This window comes from Pristis pectinata, chromosome 5 (genome assembly GCF_009764475.1).
Source record: "Pristis pectinata isolate sPriPec2 chromosome 5, sPriPec2.1.pri, whole genome shotgun sequence".
Taxonomy (NCBI): Eukaryota; Metazoa; Chordata; class Chondrichthyes; order Rhinopristiformes; family Pristidae; genus Pristis; species Pristis pectinata.
Genome location: NC_067409.1, coordinates 79,210,436 through 79,227,956, shown reverse-complemented (window position 1 = coordinate 79,227,956; position 17,521 = coordinate 79,210,436). Strand labels below are relative to the sequence as shown.

Sequence of the window (17,521 nt, the reverse complement as noted above, 5' to 3'; positions counted from 1 at the left end):
GATTCATGTCGGCTGGCTGAAGTGTACTGTGCTGTACATGGTATGAATGTTTGTAGCCAAGTGCTGACCTTTTTACACTTCTGTTATTCCCATCAGAATCACACCAGAGTTGGTGCAGATGAATCTCAGGACATTCAGCTTTGTGGAATTGGTATTCAGCCTGAGCACTGTGTCATTGACTTCACTGCAGATGGGGATGTCATTCTCAGCCCAAATGAAAATGCCAGGTAATCAGTCAAAATTGAAACTATCAGTCCAAGCCTGCCTCCTGAACAGTAACTGAGCTTGCTGTTTCAGCAATGCAGTTGTCATTAAATCCCAGCGCAGTGAAACCACGTGGAATCTGAGAAAGGGAGATATTGTGCCATGTAAAAAAAAAGGGAGATTGTTCAAAACAAACAGTGTGTCACTGGCACCAAATTGGAGACTGCATTATACTTTGGATTGTAGGCCATTTAGAGGATCACACAATCAGTAACCTATCTTTTTTCAGGTGCCGATTGGCTTGGTTGAATTCCCAACCTCCTGTGTTCCATGTGATTGCCAGTATTGTTTATCTGTTGAGGTTTGGATTCTCAAATGCAGTTTTCTTATAAATTTGGTTTGTACATCTGACCTTTGACTAAAAGTTCTGATTTACTTATCATAGTATCTATCATGGCGTTATACTGTACTTCCTTCAACTGTTTGCTTTCTTCACAGCCTAATAAAAATGGATTCCCTGAAAATAATTGTCATTTTTATTCCCATTCATTGGTCAAAATTTGAAAATCCAATTTTAACACTGAGCTAGCTTTTCACTGATAGGCACTACAGTTTAAAAAAAATTGGAGTTCCTCATTAAATTGATTACTTTTAGCTTAAGTTTTTAGCACCGATTGGTTTTTTTTGTAATAAATTATGAATAAAGTATGCATTTTTATGAACAGAGAGGAGTACAAAGCTATGACTGCTCCACTGGTACTTGTAAGGTCTTGGGACGTAGAACAGTACATCACAGGAACAGGCCTTTCAGCCTACAATGTCAGTGCCAACCATTATGCCAAATTAAACTAATCCTATCTGCCTGCACATGGTCTATATCCCTTTATCCCTGGCCTGCTCATGTGCCTGTCTAAATGCCTATTAAATGTTGCTATTGTATCTGCATCCACTTCAAGTTTGAGGCTGGTATGTGAGAATTACTTTGTACTACATAGTCATATGTGCATAGCATACTTGGGTATGCCTGATATTATTACATGGTGCCGCCTCATAAAATGCTCAAGTTTTATTCCATGACTTGCATTTCTACTCGTACCACATAGATAACATCTGGATCTTGCCATGTTGTCCAGATTTTGGGTATTTCTACAAAAGAAATGTTTGGAAGTTTAGTATTGGGTGTAATCTATCTTTGTATTTTTCTCCCTCTAAGAAGGTAATTTTTATACAAATAATCAATATCATGCATTTTATTAACAAAAATGCTGTTGTGAAACACTTGACTGGTTAAGTACATTGGAGGTAAAGGAAGAGTAACTTTTGTACAACTTCTGTGTATAGTGCCTATGCTATTGAATTAGTGGCAGTTGAAAACAAAGTTTAGTCTGCTACATTTTGCATTTTTTGTGATGATAATGGAGAAGTGGTGGAAGAAATATCCCCAAAGAAGATGCTTAAAATGTAGATAAGCAATGTGACATATAGGTTCCTTTTAGGATTTTAGGAGAGATGTATCAAGGTAGGGACATCGACAGGAGGGAGTTCCATGTATGAATTGCTCATAAGCACTTTTTAATGTCAAACTGGAGTGTAATGGTTCTCTGAAATGTGGTGTGTCTTGACCAAACTCATTTCTGTGTGTCTAGAATATGTTCTAAACAGCTTAGTACTGATTGGCTTTCTATTTTGCTTCAAATATCCTCAGTTGTTGTGCAAATCTCAAAGCAGTGCCTGACTTTGAATTTACAGGTGAAATGTCACAACAGTGACCTGAATGGTTTATTTACATCATTCTACTTAGCAGGTCTAGATTAAGATACTGAGACTGAATCCTGAATTTCTGATAATTTAACATTTATTTTTCAGAACTTGCTTGAATGGTGCTGTGTTACAAGCTCCAAACTCTCTCTGGCATGGGGATAGAATCCTATGGGGAAATAACCACTTCTTTAGGTATGTTGTATTCTAATTGAGATAATGCATTTATGAAATGTTCATTTGATCCACTGCTGCTCACAAACATTTTGAGAAAATATGCATTATTGCTTCTTATTATCATCTCCACTGTTACCTTTTCTCTCATCTCCCTTCTTTTGTCTATCTCCCTTCTTCGTGCCTATCTCATTTCCATTGTCCCTCTACTTTTGTATCAGCCTTTCCTTGCCTGTTTCTGCTGTCTGCTCCCTTCCCCATTTTTCTGTTGAAGTGATGGATTTTTTTGAAGATTTTTATTCATTTTATAAATCAAGTAGCAATGGTTTGTGACAGTGTCATGGACTTGCATCCTACAATACTTTTAATGGAATATTTCAGAAACAAAATGGAAATTGTGCTTCCTCAGGAGATACAAAAGATTCTGTCTCTAAAATAATTAAGAGGCAAGAAAGATTTCTGTTGACACAGATATGAGAGGAACTTGTGGGGCTTCCTGACCCTGATCATTTTACCTGAAAACCCACTTCACCTTTGCAATAGTTGTTGAAAAAGAATTTGTGCACAATGAACAGAACAGTATCAAACAATCTGCTGGAGGAACTTAGCAAATCGAGCAGCATCTGTGAGAGGAAAGGAATTTCGATGTTTCAGGTTGAAACCCTGCATCAGGACGGTTATAACTGCAGGATGGAAGCTGTCCTTGAGCCTGGTAGGCTCTTCACTCTCAGATCATTAGGAGGAGAGTTATGTCCATTTTGACTGTCTTGACAATGTCCATTAACTATTTATACACTGATAATAAATAACTCCACTCACACAATCTCTATGGTTTGAATGAGATCGCTGATTCCTAATGAGTCCTGATGCAGGGTTTTGACCTGAAACATCATCAATTCCTTTCCTCCCACAGATGCTGCTCGACCTGCTGAGTTCCTCCAGCAGATTGTTTGTTGCTCCAGTTTTCAGCATCTGCAGTCTCTTGTGTTTCCTCTCAAACAGAACAGTATGTTTGTTTTAGAACACAGGATAAATGAAAGGCTACATAGTTAAAGCGTATTGCAACACGCTGTGTGCCACCTTTTCAAATTCTCCCTCATCTCCCCATCTGCACACTTCATTGAAGTGGTCAGGCTGGTATGATTTGAATAGATTTTACTTCTCAGATCTCTGACCAGGCTGGTAGAAGTCTCATCCCTTTTAGTTGCAATGATTGATGAAGGTTGTGAAAAATAAGTACAAGCAGCCGTGCAGCAAGAGGGCCAGTGGGTGACTGTACCATCTAGTGTTCAGGACCTGCTGTCTGAGGCAGTTGGTTGTGGGGCACATTTGAGGGTATGGCCAGTGAGCCAGTGGTGTGAGTATAAATGCTAATGCAGCACAACACTTTCTAAGTTATTGGTGCCATTGGCATTCGCTGGTGTTACCCAAATTGCACAGATGCCATTTGTGGTTTCTAGACCCCTTCCAACTCAAATGATCAACTCCTGCTCAGCGAAAGTCTTGTTGGCCAGAAAGAAATTAAAATCTGCAAAACAGCTAACTGGATGATCCAAGGACAGTGGAAGCAGATAAACCAAATGTCTTTGTTCTTGCCATGTGGTTGAAGCAATGGAGGCTGCCATCTTGTGAGATTGTTCTTGCAGCCACCATTTTCTGAATTGTTTTGTGAACTGGTTCTTGCTCAGGGATGGCTTAATCAGAACAATTGAAAGTGGACACAGTGAGGTCCCAACCAGTAATCTGCTAAACCAGAGATCATTTCCAAATAAGAAGCTGTTCATTTGGTTGGGTAGAAATGGCAGGCTTATGGAAAGAACAGCCTGTGACCTGAAGTAACCTGAGCCTAGTTTGGCTCACCTGGCTAAACTGGTCTGATTCAGGGAGAACAAAGAAAGTTACATGAGCCACAGGTCTGGTGGAAGAGCAATAAAGTAACATTGCTTGTAGCCTTGGGCCAGATCCAATGAGAAGCTAGCCAGATAAGTCTGAGCCAACAAAATCAAAACACAACAGTTCAGTCTGACAAGAAAGAGGATAAGAATAGAAGATTTCAGGAGTAGAAGCAGCAAAAACTCTGACCAACCACCACAAGTGGATGACCCCATGTCGGAGATTACGTCGGGATCAAGATGGCCAGCATAAACTCCTATTCCTGGGTATTACCTTTTCTATTCTTTGACTGTTTAGGGAGAGTCAGGAAAACCTAGTGCATGTGTGCACAGATATTTAGTCTTGTATGAATTGCATGCTTGTTGTTAACTGAACCAATAAAGTTATTTGTCAGTTAATAAGATTCTCTCTGTGCCTAACCAATCGTTATTGTTGAGGGTAGTTATAGGCAACAGTCTGCTCCCTGGTGATAGTGCAGAGCGTCCATTGTCATTGTTCTGCTCTTGAACAGCAAACTGTTCCCCAGGTGTCAACAACCAGACCTCTGATTGCAGTAACTCGTATATCACTGAGGCACCAAAAACTTTGGTACCTCAGTGCAGGATGACACCTTCTCCATCAACCGCAGGAGGGTTGGGACCACCTGGCACTGAGGATTTGACTTGTCTCTGAGTTGTGTAGGTCCAGTGTGAAATAAATTCAGACATTTCAACACCTTTCATATTGGGCAAGAGCTCACATTATAAAACTGATCATAATTTAACAATCTTATTCAAACCATAGAGTTATCTGTTGTGTGAGTGGAGGTATTTATAGTCAGTGCATAAATGGTTAATGAACATTGTCAAGATGGTCGAAATGGACATAGCTCTCCTCCTAATGATCTGAGAGTGGAAGAGCCTATGAGGCTCAAGGATAGCTTCTATCCCGCTGATAAAATACTGTTGAACAGACCTGTTGTATGACAAAGATGAACTCTTGACTCACAATCTACCTCGTTATGGCCCTTGCACCTTATTGTCTACCTGCGTAACTAAGTGTTTCTCTGTAACTAAGTGTAACACTGTATTCTGCATTCTTTTATTGCTTTTCCTTTTGTACTACCTCTATGTACTTTGAAATTATCTGTATGAATGGCATGGAAATCTTGGTACATGTGACAATAATAAACAATTACCATTGAGTGCAACTTAATGGGACACAAGTTCAGGATGTTCAAGTGAAAGCAAAGCTGGATTCTGCTTGTTGGCCAAATAGTGGAAGTGTCACTATATAAATATAAATATGCTGTAGGAATGAAATCATTTTTTTACATAAATAGAATTAACCTACCTATGAGGAAGAGGAGAGACAAGTTAAAAGAATATGAGATTGAGACGTATCGAGAAGGTGCTACAGAACAGGATGTGGAGACAGCAAGTGAAGCTTCATCAGAACCAGACTATAATTACGAGTTTGCACAGATGGAAGTCATGATGAAAGCCCTCAGCTCTAACGGTGAGTGGCAGATTTTGTGGCTAAATTCTCAGACACCAGAATTGTTAAATTAAAAGGATCACAACTTCCTATTCCCCTTAATCCTTTTCAGGTTTGCAGTACTCTTTGTTGGTGGGTGGTCCTCATGCTAAGGCCCTATCTACAAAATGGGTTGATTTCAATGTTGATAATAATTCCTTCCAAACATCATGTCCTAGTGGTTATCCTCAATTCAATGATAAGTGATTGAATCCACTAATTTGAGCAGCTGCACCATCACATGATCTGCCACCCACCACTTGGTGGGGTCTGGTTCTTGTGTGTACTTACTATGTTTGGAACTTGGACAACGTTTTTAGACAAGGCGGACCCAAGAAATACATTTGGGGTCAGTGAACTGCTTGGGTGTGATTTGTACTTTGCCTTGATTTAATGTCTGTTGAGCAGGGTGACATCTCTAGCACAGAATTCCCCTCTCTATATCACTGGAATGTCAACCTGGACTTTCTGCTGAACTCTGGAATGGAACTTGAACTGATGACCTCTTGACTCAAGAGACCAGAGCATGATTACTGAAACATGGATGTGGCAACCTGAATTAAATATGTTTAAATAAATGGTTATGTTTCTTGAATTTCAAGAAGAGTTGCTGTGATATTGCAAACTGGTCAATAGGTCTGGGTCCTATATATTTTAAAACATGTTACATTGAAGTGCTCTTGTATTGTATCTGTGTATTGAAATGCATGACCCAAAAGCAACTTGATTTGTTGTAAACTGTCATTAACTGCCTCCTGTTATGCTTTTGCAGATCCTGTGCAGAATGTTGTGCAGATTCTTGAGAAGCAGTACCTAGAGGAGAAACAAAATGCACTTGAGGAGCAGCGGTTAATGTACGAGCGTGAGCTGGAACTCCTTCGTCAACAGTTGTCACCAGACAGGCTGCACCGCCATAGCATCGAGAGATTATCGTACACCCCTCAAACTGCACAGCAAAATGTGAAGCTTTGGTCTGAGGAGAGGTATGAGTGTCCAAACAAAATGTGGCAATTTGTCTTGCTGAACTATGTACAGTAGATTACTTCAATATCCATCACTCCCTGCCCTCCCCCAGCCCCCACACACATACTTGTTAAACCCACCTGGGTCAATTTCAGGGCCTTTGTGGTAACAAATGAAACTGAAAGTGCAAGAAATTCCAAAAGTACTAAGTAATGCTGTGAAGGTACTTGTCGTGTACATATATTTAAAGCCATGGAATATTTAAAGCCATGTCACCTGCCCTCCTTGATTTCTGGAAGAGTGCAGACCTGGTTAATTTCTATATTTAAACATTTAATTATTTATCTTGGCCTGCCCATTCCATTTTATGTTTTCTCTCCTGACAGTTGTATGATTTCCATGCAAGGAAGACTGTTCATAAAGACAAATTGCTGAAAATACCCAGCTGGTCAGTCAGCATATGTGGAGAGGGAAGTGAAGTTGAGTTTCACTCTTGATCTGAAGAAAGACCTGAAATGTTAAGTCTTTTCTCCCTCTCTCCACAGCTGCTGCCCAGCTACTGAGTTTTGCAAATGTTTATTAATTTATTTAAAATTTCAACTTCTGACACCCCAGTCCTTCTTCCTTCAACAAGACAGGAGAGTGATGGAACGTTCTCCACTTACTGGACAAATCCAGCTCCAACAACACTCAAGAAGTCCCCAAAATACATGACCATTACTCATCTAGGTACCTTAGACAGCATCTCTTGGACCCACAACTTGTACCAGTCTGAAGGACAAAGGCTTCAGACATACTGTATGGACGCTATCACCATTTGGTTTCCCCTCCAAGTCACAGACTCAGACTGGTCCTTTTGATGGGTCTAAATCCTGGAACTCCTTACCCAATGACACTATGGGAGTACCTTCCCTATAAGGTATGCAGGGGCTTAAGGCAGTGCTCATCACCTTCTCCTCGAGGACAATTAGGAGTAGTTTAACACTGGCCTTGCCAGCAATACCCAGATCCTGAAAAATGAACAACTTAAAATAAATTGCATAAAGTGATCCATCGCAAAATAAAGTCACCAGCTGGAGGCATTTTTCATTTGCCAGAGTCGCTAAACTTAGTGGGAAAGGAGAGGAATATTGATTCATTTTTTCCTGTTATAGGGATCAACTGTTCCGTCACAGTCTGGCGAAGTTGAGAGAGCAGATAGTGAGAGCCAACGCTCTGGTGAGAGAAGCAAACTTCCTGGCAGAAGAGATGAATAAGCAGACGGATTACCAAGTCACATTGCAAATCCCAGCAGCAAATCTCAGTGCAAACAGGAAGGTAGGCAAATTCTATGATATTGCTTGAAAACTGATTATTTTAAGACAGCCAGCATTTGTTTTTCTTCGTCAGTTATAATGGGCTATTAGTTTGTTAAGGTCACCTCTTTTGAAAGTTAACAATCAATACCCGTTGGAGGGTCAGGTTTTGTTTGGGATTGTTGCAAAATCCCAACTATGTGGTCAACTCTTCCTGCCCCACATGTGGCTTCATTTGCCACTCAGTTATAAAACAATTGCTGCAATAAAGTTTGAGCAAATTCACTACAATTGTCTTGTGGGAACTGAAGATGGACGATTATGGGAGTTTTGCCATGATCACCCTTTAACCAAGGAAAAATAAAAACAAAAGCACTAGAAATGACATTTATTATAACAGCTTGTGTTCTGCATGCTGTACTTCGTGGAAAACTCATCAGAGGATGCTTTTGTAATTTTGCTCTTTGGTCACAAATTATAGAAACAGTAGCATTCTCCTGCGTTTCGTAAAAATTTTGTGTCTTTTAATGGATCCTGCACTTTAAACTAGAGCAAATCTGGTTATAATATATTGTGTTTATAAAATTTCTAGACTCAATGTTGATCCTTCACGTGGAAGCTTAGGAATGCGGTACATGAGACTCTCACTTAACCACTTGAACTTGGATCATTTTTTGATTGATCTATTCTAAGTTACTTTGGACACTTGGGATAACCTATGCAATGTTCCAATAATATTTCATTGGGTCATGAAGAGGTGGGAAGCAGGCAGAAGGTGGAAAGCAGGAATGTCTTTGCCATTTTGTTATGGTATTCTTCAACTTCTGTTTATTCTGTTAAACCACCAATCAAACAATCTTTTTACTATTTTTATCTCATCCTTTTCACACCTTCATTGTTGTTTTCTCTCTCTCTCTCTCTCTCTCTCTCTCTCTCTCTCTCTCTCTCTCTCTCTCTCTCTCTCTCTCTCTCTCTCTCTCTCTCTCTCTCTCTCTCTCTCTCTCTCTCTCTCTCTCTCTATATATATATATATATATATATATATATAAAATTTCTGTATTCATATATAACTTTAATATTCTTCCTATCACGGTTGTTTTTAGAAGTGCTATCAAAATGATAATTCTGTGGCTTAACCAAAGCCTTGAATAAAATCACATTTTTGTGTTCAATTTCTTTGCACGTTAAAGATTGACATCTCCATTTCTAGCTTTGTGGTTTTTTACATAAATGGAAATGCTCAAATTTAAAGGATAATTGTGGTTGTTGGGTGAATTGATTTGCAAATCAGTCAGTTCCCCAGCAGCCCTTCACTTTCCCAAAATCCTGATTGCCAAACCATTGATCAACTGAATTCACAGCAGCTTGGCTACAACTTTAAATTATTGCTGATCGTGGATTTATAATATGCTGCTGTTGGCTAGTACAGTTCCCCATGTTGTGAGTCATAGAGCAATACAGCACGGATACAGGCCCTTCAGCCCAACTAGTCCATGCCAACCACGGTGCCCACTCAGCAAGTCCCAATTTCCTGCAGCTAGCAAGTGGCTACATTTTAGAAGTAATTCAATGCATGTGAATGCTCAGTATAAAACAAAATACATTATATAGTTGAAGGTGTTTTATTTTGCATGTGACATCCTTCCATAATGTATGCACCCTGGACAGTTCAGTATGGGCAACCCCCATTTTATAGAGAGTTGCATTACTAGAAGACAGCTTGTGTCGTGATTTTTCGTAATGCAAAGCCATGTCATCTGCACATTTGCCAAGAATGCAGATTGAAAAAAGAAATAAATTTTGTGTTTATTTATTTACTTTCTTTTCCCCCCACACAAATTCCCTGAGAGCGAATTTTATTCCATATCTTAAACTTTTTGGCAGTGATTTGTGAATCCTGTAAGGCCAAATTTCTATAACCTGAACAGCTGTAACATGGGTGTTCCCTGTATTTAATTCACAGAAGGTATTATGTTGCTGTTTTTTCAAGGGAATGCTTGATCTAAATCTACAGATGGTTACTTCAAGAGAGGCCACTTCAGTTATCTGTAACTTACACCCTGCAGTGTTCAATCATAATCTTACAGTACAAAAATGGGCCTTTTGGTCCACTGAGTCTATGCCAACCATTTACACTAATAGAACATAGAACAGTACAGCACAGTACAGGCCCTTTGGCCCATGATGTTGTGCCGACCTTTTAAGCTACTCTAAGATCAATCTAACCATTCCCTCCCACATACCCCTCCATTTTTCTATCATCCATGTGACTAAGAGTCTCTTAAATGTCACTAATGTACCTGCCTCTACCAGCACCCCCGGCAGCACGTTCGACGCACCCACCACTCTCTGTATTTAAAAAAAAACTTACCCCTGATATACCCCCTGTACTTTCCTACAATCACCTTAAAATTATGCCCCCTCATGTTCGCCATTTCTGCCTTGGGAAAAAGTCTCTGGCTGTCCACTCAATCTATGCCTCTTATCATCTTGTACACCTCTATCAAGTCACCTCTGATCCTCCTTCTCTCCAAAGAGAAAAGCCCTAGCTCGCTCAACCTATCCTCATCAGACATGCTCTCCAATCCAAGTAGTATCCTGGTAAATCTCCTCTGCACGCTATCTAAAGCTTCCACATCCTTCCTATAGCGAGGCGATCAGAACTGAACACAATATTCTAAGTGTGGTTGAACCAGGGTTTTATGGAGCTGCAACATTACCTCGTGGCTCTTGAAATCAATACTCTGACCAATGAAGGCCAACATGCCATACGCCCCCTTAATGACCCTATCAACTTACAAGGCAACTTTGAGGGATCTATGGACTTGGACCCCAAGCTCCTTCTGTTCCTCCACACTGCTAAGAATCATGCCATTAACCCTGTATTCTGCCTTCAAATTCGACCTTCCAAAGTGAATCACTTCACACTTTTCCGGGTTGAACTCCATCTGCCACTCCTCAGCCCAGCTTTACAGTGTCCCACTGTAACCCTCAACAACCTTCTACACTATCCACAAAACCACCAACCTTCGTGTCATCTGCAAACTTGCTTACCCACCCTTCCACATCCTCATCCAAGTCGATTATAAAAATCACAGAGCAGGAGTCCCAAACATGATCCCTGCCAAACACCACTGGTCACCGACCTCCAGGAAGAATACGCTCCATCTACCACCATGCTCTGCCTTCTATGGGCAAGCCAATTCCAAATCCACACAGCCAAGTTTCCTGGATCCCATGTTTCCCAACCTTCTGAATGAGCCTATCATGGGGAACCTTATCAAACGCCTTCCTAAAGTCCATATACACCACATCAACTGCTCTACGCTCATCAATGTGTTTTGTAATATCCTCAAAGAATTCAATCAGGCTCGTGAGGCATGACCTGCCCCTCACAAAGCCATGCTGACTATCCCTAATCAGACTATGCTTCTCCAAATGCTCATAAATCCTGTCCCTAGGAATCTTTTCCAATAATTTGCCCAGCACTGAAGTAAGACTCGCTGGTCTATAATTCCCAGGGTTATCCCTACTCCCTTTCTTGAACAGAGGAATAACACTTGCCACCCTCCAATCATCTCGTACTATTCCTGTGGCCAGTGAGGACGCAAAGATCATCGCCAAGGGCTCAGAAATCTCTTCCCTCACTTCCTATAGTACCCTGGGATAATTCCCATCTGACCCTGGGGATTTATCTATCTTAATGTTTTAACTTTAAGTTCGAACACATCCTCCTTCTGAACCAACATGTTCTAGCTTATCAGCTTGTTTTACGCTATCCTCACAAATGTCAAGGTCTCTCTCACTGGTGAATACTGAAGCAAAGTTTTCATTAAGGACCTCCCTACCTCCTCCGACTCCAGCCACGTGTTTCCTCCTCTATCCTTAATCAGTCCTACCTTCACTCTAGTCATCCTCCTGTTCTTCACATACGAGTGGAACGCCTTCGGGTTTTCCTTAATCCTACTCGCCAAGGCCTTCTCATGTCCCCTCCTTGCTCTCCTAAGTCCATTCTTAAGCTCCTTCCTGGCCACCTTGTAACTCTCTAGAGCCCTGTCTGATCCTTGCTTCCTAAACCTTAAGTAAGCTTCTTTCTTCCTCTTCACTAGCTATTCCACAACTCTTGTCAACCATGGTTCCTTCACTGTACCATCCTTTTCCTGCCTCAATGTGACAAACCTATCCAGATCGCCAGACAACCTCCACATTTCCATTATGCATTTCCCTGAGTACATCTGCTCCCAATTTACTGTCCCAAGTTCCCTGCCTAATAGCATCATAATTCTCCCTCCCCCAATTAAATACTTTCCCATACCGTCTGCTCCTATCCCTCCCCAAGGCGAGGGTAAAGGTCAGGGAGTTGTGGTCACTGTCTCCAAGATGCTCACCACCGAGAGATCTGACACCTGACTAGGTTTATTGCCTAGTACCAGATCCAGAATGGCTTCCCTTCTAGTGGGCCTGTCTACATATTGTGTCAGGAATCCTCGGACTCGCCTAACAAATTCTGCCCCATCCAAACCTTTTGCACTCAGGAGGTGCTAATCAATATTAGGGAAGTTGAAATCACCCATGACAACAAACCTGTTATTTTTGCACCTTTTGAAAATCTGTCTCCCGATCTGCTCCTCAGCATCTCTGCTGCTATTGGGGGTGCCTTTAGAATACTCCCAATAGAGTGATTGCTCCCTTCCTGCTTCTGACCTCCACCCACACTGACTCAGTAGACAATGCCTCCAGGACGTCTTCCCTTTCTGCAGCTTTGATACTGTCCTTGATTAGCAATGCCACTCCCCCACCTCTTTTACCTCTGTCCCAGTCCCTTTTGAAACATCTGTCACTGGAGTTGTGAGCAGCAGCTCGACCAGCTGTGCTGCTCTGCCACTCAGTGTTCCCTCCTTCAGTCGTTTCTGTTTTCCCTCCATGTTTTGGCTCTAGTTCATAATTTAAGTTTGGATTTTCCAACTAGTCTGTATTCTCTCAGTACAAATGCTGATGAATCTGCTCTTTCCAAAAGTGTTTCTTTTGTTTCAGAAGCTGCGTTCAATGCATATTATATTTTATCTTTGGTTTTAATGTAGATGAGCAAAGCGGTGTATCAGTTCTTCAAGACAACTTGCATTGATATTCAGTTTGTTCCATGCTTTAAATTTGTTGTTCATTCAAAATAGAGAGGAGCAATTGTAAGCGAATCCGCCATTCAAGTTCGACGCAAGGGTAAAGGTACCCAAGTGTGGGCAATTGAGAAGCTGGAGAACAAACTGATTGATATGAGAGATCTCTATCAAGATTGGAAGGAGAAAGACATGGTTGAATATGTGAGTGCAAGGAGTACATAAGTACATAACTGTTTGAGAGGGAGACTTTGTAATGTACATCATTGCTTAATATAGTATGTTGACATTTACCAATTAGAGTTGCCATATAAGAGTGGATATGTTGGGCATAATGGTGCACAAACATGCTACAGTATACCGTGCTGGAGTATGAATTTGTGTTTACAAATTCCATGCACTGATGAATTTCCACTCTTGGCCAAGCTGCTTGAATAAGGGACTGTGCTGCTTTGCTTGCTGATTAACTTCCATGCTGGGTGACTTCTGTTAACAACTGCAGGCTTATCCACATCTGATTCTAATTTGTTTGGTGTTCAAATATGAAGACTTTGACTGGGCATCACTATCAATCAGAAATTTTCTGAATCAGATTTTTATGGGTTTTAGCCTGTCCCAGAAAGGGAAACAGATTATCGAGGTTGACATCCCAGGCAGGGCTGAGAACATGCTGCACTGCCACAAGCACTGTTTTTCTGATTGCAGATTTAACCAAGACACTGTTGCCCTCTCAGATACATCTAAAGGTTGCCATGGCCTTTGTTTTTGAGGAACATGGCAAGTTTGTTCTACTTTTGTGTGCTTACAGGTTGTAAATTTGGCTTATGGTTTTTTTTCCCCCATATGTTACACCTCTAGAGTATTTATTGGTTGTTGAGCCCTTTGGAATATCCTGAAAGGCCCTTTATTTAAGTTATTGAGGCCAACTCAAGAACCTGTTCTAGTACAGTGAACAAGCACAGCCCAGGCACTAAAATGGGACACTTCCCATTCAAAGTAGCCAGGTTACTCACTGGATAAATTCATTGAGGGTGAAGGGATGGATTGGGATTTACTTCCAGGAAAAAGGTACAGAATGAAAACTGCCGCTATTAACTGTCATTCAAATCTACAGTATTGTCTAAAGTTCCAGTTTCACTCTTCCCTCTCCAAAATGGAGGGAACTTGCTTTCTTACTATAACCTATTCTATGTTTTTTTTCCTTAAATCCTACTTCAGTACAATAAAATTCTCAGTAAACATGGAGACCCATTCTACGAGGCCCAAGAAAACCATAACCTGATTGGTGTAGCCAATGTCTTCTTGGAATGTCTTTACCATGATGCAAAACTTGAATATGCTGTTCCCATCATCAGCCAGCAGGGGGAGGTGAGTGTTACCATAAATTGGTATAAACCTGAGCATTTCTTAAACCCTGCATCAATTTATTAAAGTTATGCCTTTCTGTACTTTAGCTAAAAGATAAACAGAACTGGATGTCGCTGTTTAGTTTCTGTACCAGCTTGATTGCAAAATATAAAACTCGGGGGAAGTATCAACATGATTTGCTCAGTGATTGGGGAGAAAGTCTGAGGGAAATGCGTAACATGGTAAAGTTTGCCCTATTGAATCAAGGTTGCTGGCCGGCTCCACGTTGAAGTAATGCGGGTTAATGGTGCGATTCCAGAACGTCAGGATGGCGGAGATGATTCCTCAGAGAACTCAAGTGAGAGTGGGAGCTGTGAAGTAATGGACAATAATGGTGAGATTGTGCACATGGCAAAGAAATTGACCTGCAGGGTAAGTGAGAATAAACCTCATTATCATTGCAAATCCCGGGAATACTGGTTGACCCGTGAGGAAAGTTAGTTTTGTTACATGCATTAGATGATTTTTTTAACATCAAACAAAGTTGGAGGGGGGAGGAGAGGGGAAAAAAAACATTCAGACTCACTATTTCACACATCTTGAAAATTTGGTTGAAAAGAACATTCAGTTGTATATAATTTTCCTAAATCTGATGATTTTTTTTGATGGTAGAGGTTTCTACTTTCTAAATTTCAGACTGATATGATGCTTGGTCTTTAAGTCCACCACCCCTCCTCTACGACCACTGCTAGTACATGGTTAGATTTGGTTAAAATTAGAATGACCTGAATTGAATGTGAGATGAGAGATTAGGCTGGCCGTTCCCCAGCTGCAGAAGATGAGCAGTGTACATATTAACAGTCTTAAATTTCCAGCTTGAATGAGTGTCCAATTCTCCTTTGCCAAATATATGACATGAGGAGAATTAGAAAATAATCATTGTGAAGGAGAACGAAATAAAGGGGGTTTTAATGGTGACACAAGAGACTGCAGATGCTGGAATATGGAGCAACGAACAATCTGCTGGAGGAACTCAGTGGGTTGAGCAGCATCTGTACGGGGGAAGGAATTGTTGATGTTTTGAGACGAAACCTTGCATCAGGACCCAAAGCATCGACAATTCCTTTCCTCCCACAGATGCTGCTCGACCTGCTGAGTTCCTCCAGCAGATTGTTTGTTGCACCAGAGAGGGTTTTAAATGCTTGTTCAAATCGTGGAACTCAGCTGCCCTAACCCTAACCCAATCTCCAGTAACAAGGTCAATGAACACGAGGGATAATTTTCCCACTGCCCGCTAACTAACAACCTAACCGTAAAGGTGTGGGCCATGTCAAAGTCGCAGTTGTTTGTGACTCTGAATCTCCAGTAAGAGAGCAACAAGCACAATGGGGATCATTATTCCTCGACACCTAACCCTAATGCATGTTAATTTGCAGAGTGTGTAGTTTTCTTTCTTGCAGTGTTTTCATTCTCGTTGCATTGTCTCTTCCATTATTGTCACTTCTGCATTTCTTTTTGTACTACTTCAGTTTGCACTACTATGTACCATCCTGTTGTTTTGAGCTCATCACTGTTGTATGTGTTATTAGCATGTATGCTGTTTACTCTGTGAGCTTTACACGAGCCAGGAAATTTCATTGCACCCTGGTGTATATGAAAAACTAATCTGAATCCTCTTCAAAGGGATATTTGAAAGCACTTTACAGAGCAACTAGGCTATGTGTATTTCCTAACCAAGGGTAAGAAAGAAAAATGGGGGAAAAGCCCAGCTGAAACTTTAGTCAAAGAGAGGAGTTTCAAGGCAGTAAGCTGAAAACAAGGTGGAGATGCTGAGGGGGAAAGCAGTGGGTAGAATATAATGATTGTCTAGTCTGTGCAGGAAATGGGGAATAAAATGAGGAAGAAAACAACAACTGCAGATGTTGTAAAGCTGAAATAAAAGCAGAAAAAGCTGGTACTGCTCAACAGGTCAGGCAGCATCTGTGAGAGAAACGGGGTCAAGAATTCAGATCAATGACACTTCACCAGAACAGGTTAGTGACTCTTCATCAGAACTATAAAAGGTGTCTGGTGTTGTAGTGATAGGTGATGTTCAGAGGGGCATGGAGTGGTAATAGTGGAGGTATAGGAAGTCAGTGGAAGCATGGTAAGGTTTAAGGGTCAGATCTGTGGGTGAAGGAACAAATCTGGAGTTCTGTAAGAGAGAAAATGAGGAAGTTGAGGCATAGTGGAGAGGTTGAGCCTCCAGGTAATCTAAGCCCTGCTATTAGCTTCATTATAGAGGTGGATAATATTCCAAAGGTGACAGAAAATCGTTCTGATAAGAGATTGGAAATGTGGAAGGATAAGTTGAGGTAGAAGTAATAGAGGTGCCCAGGTGTTGGACATGGTCACAGTTTACAATATTAACTTGTGAGATTTAGGCTCTCATTTCTGCTGCGAATATATTGATATCAGTGATATTTTAGAATAAAACTGCAGTACAGAGTATATAGTTATACCATCCATTTTACAAAACAGCCTTGCACCTTATTTGTTAAGCAGCTGCACTAATGACTCTCTAATGTCAGCTGTTTTGTTTTCAAGCCTGCTCAATAACATATTGGCAATTATCACAGGGCCAATGCATGTTCAGCTTTCTGAACAGTTGTATATAATTGACAGAACTGTAGACCAGTGATTTGGAGGATGAGAAGAAGACGGTGCCAAAAACCAAGTTGCAGCCAGTATTAAAATTTAAGATTCACCTCTGAAATAAAATTAGTGCTGAAAGTGCACGATAATGTTTCTGCTACCTCTGAGGCCCAACACGAAGCTTGATACCAGAGTTCTAAACAGTCCATGAAAAATTCACAGCAACTCAGAAGTGAAATTCCAAATTTGGGAATAAAAACTTTGTATGCAGTGCCACCAGTAATTTTATTTTAATAAAGTTTGGGTTGGTGAGAAGTTCTCAAATTGCCACATTATCTCAACAGGTAAAAATAAAAGAAGCAACAGGACTGCCTATCAATCTGTCAAACTTTGTATTCTGCCAATATGTCTTCTGGGAGCACTCTGAACAAACAGTTGCACCCCCAATGGTCAATCCAGATATGCCTTCAATCAAAAACAAGGCCATTCAGTACACGGTGAAATTTGACCACAGTAAGGTGAGCAGGACATCATAAGGTCATGGATTTGTACAGCACAGAAACAGGCCCTTGGCCCACCACAGCCATTCCAACCTTTTGCCCATCTACACAAATCCCATTTGCC

General features: G+C 40.9%; 1 protein-coding gene across 8 annotated transcripts in view; it reads left to right on the top strand.

The window, feature by feature from the left end:
- kif13a (kinesin family member 13A) overlaps positions 1–17,521 on the top strand; it is a 188,081-nt gene that overhangs the window by 117,594 nt on the left and 52,966 nt on the right. For all 8 annotated transcript variants that reach the window (XM_052017039.1, XM_052017037.1, XM_052017038.1 and 5 more), the window contains 9 exons: positions 97–227; positions 2,071–2,157; positions 5,351–5,526; positions 6,317–6,527; positions 7,662–7,824; positions 12,974–13,120; positions 14,135–14,284; positions 14,531–14,695; positions 17,242–17,415. In XM_052017039.1, the coding sequence (XP_051872999.1) occupies positions 97–227; positions 2,071–2,157; positions 5,351–5,526; positions 6,317–6,527; positions 7,662–7,824; positions 12,974–13,120; positions 14,135–14,284; positions 14,531–14,695; positions 17,242–17,415 (1,404 nt within the window). The remainder of the gene's footprint in view (positions 1–96; positions 228–2,070; positions 2,158–5,350; positions 5,527–6,316; positions 6,528–7,661; positions 7,825–12,973; positions 13,121–14,134; positions 14,285–14,530; positions 14,696–17,241; positions 17,416–17,521) is intronic.